Source organism: Limulus polyphemus, unplaced genomic scaffold (assembly GCF_000517525.1).
Source record: "Limulus polyphemus unplaced genomic scaffold, Limulus_polyphemus-2.1.2 Scaffold107, whole genome shotgun sequence".
NCBI classification, from domain to species: domain Eukaryota; kingdom Metazoa; phylum Arthropoda; class Merostomata; order Xiphosura; family Limulidae; genus Limulus; species Limulus polyphemus.
The window spans coordinates 67140-73653 of NW_013665717.1; the positions used below are offsets into that span (position 1 = coordinate 67140).

The 6514-nt window shown below is 30.9% G+C and overlaps 1 protein-coding gene and 1 long non-coding RNA gene across 2 annotated transcripts in view; one reads left to right on the forward strand and one right to left on the reverse strand.

Moving 5' to 3' along the window:
* LOC106470912 (tetratricopeptide repeat protein 28-like) overlaps positions 1-4691 on the reverse strand; it is a 60846-nt gene extending 56155 nt beyond the window's left edge. The window contains exons 1-2 of the mRNA XM_013931493.2: positions 4556-4691; positions 3643-3804 (exon numbers count right to left, since the gene is read on the reverse strand). Coding sequence (XP_013786947.1) covers positions 3643-3778 — 136 coding nt within the window. The 5' untranslated portion in view covers positions 3779-3804; positions 4556-4691. The remainder of the gene's footprint in view (positions 1-3642; positions 3805-4555) is intronic.
* A 317-nt stretch (positions 4692-5008) lies between these two features.
* LOC111088901 overlaps positions 5009-6514 on the forward strand; it is a 13073-nt gene continuing 11567 nt past the window's right edge. The window contains exon 1 of the long non-coding RNA XR_002613272.1: positions 5009-5228. This is a non-coding gene — a long non-coding RNA (uncharacterized LOC111088901). The remainder of the gene's footprint in view (positions 5229-6514) is intronic.

The following is a 6514-nucleotide window of genomic DNA, read 5'->3' on the forward strand; positions in this document are numbered from 1 at the left end:
GATAAACGTGTGCAAATGTGGAAGGTGTTAAAGATGACATGGACATGTTGTTTTTTTTTTTTTGCTTCAAAGCCAAATGATTTCTTTAATCAGGGTATTAACAACCTGATTGTAAGATGGAAAGCAACCTCGATAAGAATGGAGACTCATTTCATTTATTAAATGTTTTGTTTTGATATACAAGTTGTTCGGTTTTTTTCATCTAAAAGAAACGACATTAATTTCTTGACGACCTAATATGTCTTCATCTTAAGGTGGGAATCTCGTTGAAAACTTTATTCCATTTTTTCACTTGAGAAAAATTTCAACTTGGATCTGATATGCTTCCTGAGGCGTTTTTTCATCAACATCTGTTGTTGTTGTTTGTTTTTTCGTAAGTAAGAGAGCTAGATGAGAAACGAAACATTTACGTCGTTTTCTTTGTATTGTAGTAATCCTAGCATCTGATTTTTTTTTTTGTAGAGCTGTGTACGAATGGTTTTAATGGAACTATGTATATTTTCTTGTAAAATGGCGAAACATCTCATTCACGATTTCTTCTACAGGTTTCTGCAAATATATACAGTTATTTAAGTTGCAGATCGCATTACTCCAACCTAAGGTTTAGGCCATAATTTGTTTCTTTACAGACATGTTTTTTTTTCTTTTCTTCTAACAATACTCCTTTAAAATTTCGATCGCATTACTGGTTAAATTTTACAGATGCTTGTCTGAAATTTTCTTGTTTTTTTTTTTCTGTCGTAATCATTAGCACGTTTTTTTTTTAAAAAAATCTGCATGACATTGATGAAAATCTCCAAAATACTTTCATATTTCTCTTGCCTCCTTATGGCTTGGTGATGATCTTGAGGGATAATAACTATAAAATTCGGGGTTTGATTCCTACGATGGAAACAGCCCATTGTGCAGCTTCGTATTTAACAACAAACAAAATAATTATTTTCTGTTTGACTTCTCAGACGTGTACTCATTTTAATTGTGTATACGAATGACAGATGACTCAGAGAAATACTGGAAACTTCATAACTGGTTAAAGAATCTCAAAAACAGGTAGTTAAGTTAAAGGGAAATCTAACATAATAATGAGCTACAGTTAGATTTCTTTTCGGGTATCAATTTTGATATGTTCAATTTAACCACGAATTTGGTTCGATTTCATTTCTAATCTGCGTTCTACTAAAATTCAAACCTATGACGTAAAAATCGTATACAGAAAATAGCGCTTAACAACAGTCATAGGGTAACTGTATCTGTTACAAAGTTCAAGCGCGTTTTGATAATGAGAGGCCCCAGACTGGGAGAAATACTACTATAGGTGTGTTTAACCAGAGAGACAAAGTGTTGATACCTATTTTGAAAATAACTTCCAAATGAATAGACCGACAAAACATATAAATCAATCTCTGCATTTACCATAAGGCAAGACTGTATTACTGTCACTCAACTTAGATATAAGTAAGAATCCAGGAGTTACAGTAGAATCAATAATACTATTCATCCTATGTTTGTATTTATAATAAACGTACATAACATCTAATCAAGTAGAGTTTCGGACGACGTTTTGGCTTCTATACCGAAGCAGGAGGAGTCCATTAAAACCGAAACTATTATGGCTGCAATGCTTAAAATACCCTTGAAATAACATCTAATCAAACTTAGTAATAACAACCCTACAGCTATTTTTATTGGGAGACAGAAAGTCAGCAACATGTTATATCACAGTTGACGTGTTGGCATTATGAGATGAAGTGTGTGTTCTTCTGGCTTCACAGCTGTGGTGGACTGTTAACTCTTGGGCTGCCCGATTTAAACCAGGATGACACACATATGAAATTTAATAAGAGAAAAATGACCCTTGACCCCTGTTTCAAGTTCGCCACAAGCTCTTTACGAGTTGAACAAAACAACCAGTGGATGTTGATGAAACAACAATGGAGACGTCTTGAATACAACTTTTAATCGGACGATAACTATTTCATTTAATATATACATATGTATGTTGATTCTGTTCGTGTCTTTGAACAGGTGTTCACTGTATAAAATGCTAAGTGTCAGCGAAACTGGTCAGTTGTGTGAGCAGAGTGTTTTATGTTATCCTGGTAATTGTACTAACATCTGCGGAATAGCAGGGTTGCCTAATCTACCTATTCTTGTTGGTCAACAAGCTCTTACTAAAAATCAGTCAAGATGATAACTTAATTTCAATGAATTAGTCACCCAGATTATGAAAGACTCTTGATATGAGTGACGAGAAGCCGGTAATTAGATCTAAACAATTATTTATTATCATCCACTTCAACAAGTTAAATTTATTGTGATGCATTAAAAAACAAATATCTAACGTCATTTATTATATATATATATTCCTAAACTTGAAACTTGCTCTTTTGGTTTCGTAGTTTAGTTCTTATCTATGCCTGAATTCAACATTAAGGTTCAACTCGCAGGTTAAATAACCCTCCACTCACTTTAAAGATATTTCCCTCTTGCGTGGTCTTCGGAAACTATTTCTGGGCAAATTGCAACAGCGAGTAGCAATATAAAATATTGCGTATAATATATGTTATGAAATCGCATTTAAACAGTTTTAAACGTCATAGGGTCGAATTGTTCGCAAAACAATTTTGCGAATCCACGTGAAAAGTAATATCCCCGTCGCCTTAATAAATATATTTACATATCTATATATCATACAATATTTCAAGCACGTATCTAAACTAATTTGCTGTCACCACAAATTTAAGTAAAACTGATTGGTGTAAGAAATAATTGAATTTTAATCCCCTTTTTTGGGGGTGTTTATTGATTAGCAAGTGAGCTCTGATGAACGTTACACTATGAAAAATATTCTGAACTTCATACCATATTTAAAAAGTTGTTTTCTCAACATACTAAGAGCTTCTTTTTTTTCCTTTAACGTTTTAATGCACACATATGTCCCCCGGTAGGTCAGTGATAGGTTTAAGGACTTAGAATGCTAAAACTCGAGGTTCGATTCACTGTGATGGATTGGTCGCAAATAGTCTATTTTGTAGCTTTCGCTAAAATAAAGCACACAAGAAAAAATCAATCGTTTAACCTGCAGCTCATGTAAAGGTCACCAGAAGTTATGAAAAATTATTAGTTTACATAGAATCATAGAAGTACGATTGTAATTTGATAAATGAGTGTAAGCTCACCCCTAAAAAAAATATTGAATAAAAACTGTTATCCGTTCATTATCTTTAAGTAAAACCTTTGCTTATAATAAGAGAATTAAATTTTAAAATAATCATCAGACACTACATTACTTTCATTACTATTACTTTATATTTCATATTTATAGTTTAAACTAAAAACTATTTTTTTTAATTTCCTGACGCCTCTGAATGCAAATAAAAAGTATCATTACGAGTTTTTTAGATTAGTTATATGTGTTGAACATGTGCATGTAAGTTACTAAATTGTTGTTTAATTAAAACTAAATAAACCGTTCCTAAAAATGTGCTGTAATTATTTCATTATTCCACTTACTTGAAGCGATACCTCTATTATTGAAGAGATCATTTTACTAATTAAATGAACTAACGGACCAACTAAATCATAATTCCCTACAAGTATATATATATATATATATATATGAGTGTCTGTACTTTCAATTACCTGATTTAATCTTTTCTGTAAGATCACCACTGTTGACTTCGGATTTTAAGCTCTCCACCTGGTTTTCGAAACTTTGCATCAATTTAGTAACTTTCTGGAGAACTTCGGTATTCTCATCTCCTTTCAAAAATTCCATTCTTTGTAACTGTTCAGAATACAGTCCTGTATGATAAGTGAAAGAGAAATTTCCTTTATGATTCCTTTGAGTCATTAAAGATACAAACGGATTTGTAGCACAACCTAATCATCTCGTAAATGATAGAAACGTAACAAAGCAATGAGATCTGTTAGATTAACAAATAAATAAAACTGTCTTAATTGCAAGTTGACTTTCTTTAAAATAACTTATTACATAAATGATGCAGCTCTTAAAGCAATTTAATGTTACATTCAGTGCTTGTCAGTATTAATAATATAGAACAAATGGTAATTAAAAACTGAAATACAGTCATTTGAAATTCTTCAAATCCTATAATAATATAGGTTCACTGTTGTGACTAAAGGACAACTAAAACAACAAATATTTAATATTCAATTAACTACTACACGAAACTTGCTTGTTTTCTCGAGTAATCTTGTCCATAGTTTAGTACTAATACCAGTAGAGAACTGTAGCGTAATTTGGTCTCAATGGACCCTGGGGCAAAATGTTTTGCACCACCATTACTAAAACTTTTTCTGTATTTCAGAATATTTTGAGTTCAATACCAATATTCAAAATAACAACTTTAAAGGAGCCTTCAGACAGTTCTTCCACTTTACGTTAAGTGCCACTGACAGGGATAATGAAATTATGACGGGGTGAAATTCCCCAAAACTGGTATCACTCAGCAACAAGTGGTGAATTGAATGAAAGTTTGGGCTTCATATTTATTTTGAATACACATTATAAGAAGTGTTTGATATCACTTACCCGTTACAGACTTATAATCAGCTCCACACTAAGTTTCGAGTTATCAAACACTGAGGCTTAAAGGTTGAGAAATAACTACGTAACATATCATGAAACATATCACAACAATTTCTCTGACGGATAGCCTACGTTTATTGGATGGAACAGTTTCCTGTTTAGAATTTCCGGTAACTTAACTATACCGAGTTTCATATATATTGGTAAACATAAAATAATCCATAACAACTTGTAATTTCTTTCCATTAAAAATATATTTTTTTAGTAAATGGATCTTTTGTATATATTACTCAAATGACTAAATAATGTATTAAGAATCATTCCAACTTCGTTTTACAAATTTACCCCTTCAATACTTTCATTAAAATGTTTATACAAACTATACCAAAATTTCAGTACTCGATAGTGTTGCACCGTTCTGGGAAATGGGCTGACGATTAAGTAATCTGTTACATGTGACGTACTGAATAGAGTACAATAGCGTAAAAAATAATTAACATAATAATATTAAAAGGATGTTTAGAAGGACTTCTTTCAAAAAGTACCACTGTGGCTACTATTATTAATACTACAAAGTTAATACATATGAGTAGCCGCAACTTCCTTTGAAGTAGGTAAATTTTATTCATCGAGGTTTTTCTTTCCGATTGATCAAGTTGTCTCCCACTCCCAGCAGGTTAGCAGTATTAGTTTTTATACTGATTTGCAAGTTACAATCTTGAGTTTGATTCCCACCTGTGGATATTGTGTGGTTTTGTGCTAAACTAAAGGAACGGAATAAACAACAATTGTTGATTAAGTTTAAAATAGTTGAAACGTTATAAATATATATTCGATTCTTCTAAAAATTTGAATACTCTGCTATTTTTTCACTAATACAGTAATAGTAACAATTTCCTAATTAAACTTTCAATTAATTAAAACATTGAAAATGAAATGAAAGTGAAAACAGCTTGGCTGAAGTATATAAAGTGCTTTTTACAGTTACATGAATGAAACTTTGAAGTGAGTGAGTTAGTTAACAATTAAATATATTAATGCTGTAGACTAATGTACTGTAGTAGCACTGCCACTAGCAGTACTTATAAAGTTATACTGTTAGTTTTACTCAGTGTTAGTGTTATAGCATTAACAGATAGCTTAGAATTAGAAATTAAACTTTTCATGCTTATAAAAGTTATATAAATTACATGCTAATACTAATACAGTAATGTTAAATGTAAAATCACTAACCAAGCCAAAAGAGGGCCAGAATCAGCCATAATTGAAACTGTAATTATGAGGAAATAAAGGTAGGGGGGCTCAATTACTTTTTAAATGGGGCATCTTTTTGTAGATAGCCACTGTGCATGAATGTAACTTATAGTTTGAAATCAGCAATGGGTAAAAAGGGAGTGAATGCTCATGTTCACAGAATTGCAAAATAATTGTATATATTATACAAGTTTGTTTTTTACCTTTAAAACATCAGATTTACTTAATATTATTCACCTTTTTTATTTATTGAAAACATAAATAAATTATTGAATTTGAATGAAAAAAATCATCTGTTAAGTATAAAAATGCTTGATTTTTTTATTTCCATGTATGTTATTAGTTTTCTTGTAAGCATCCAATATAAACTTACAGATTTTACTGTGTGTCAATCAGCATTCATTAACCTGTCATCTTTAAATAAACTTGCATATTTACAAATACTTCCAATTAATTAGGACTTTAGAGTGAGGTTTTCTGTTCCATGTTATTTTTTATTTAATTCACAAGTTTTTGTGAAGTTACAATTTTAGCAAATGGTTTCAGGTTACTCCTTTCTACAAGTTAACCTAGCAATCAAGAATATTCAAACTCTTCAAATAAATATGTTAAATCAACTACAAGACAAAAAATATTGTTACAACAGTACTATGAACTTACAGAGCCAGATACATATATATATATTTTTTTTTTTTAAAAAAAAAAAAT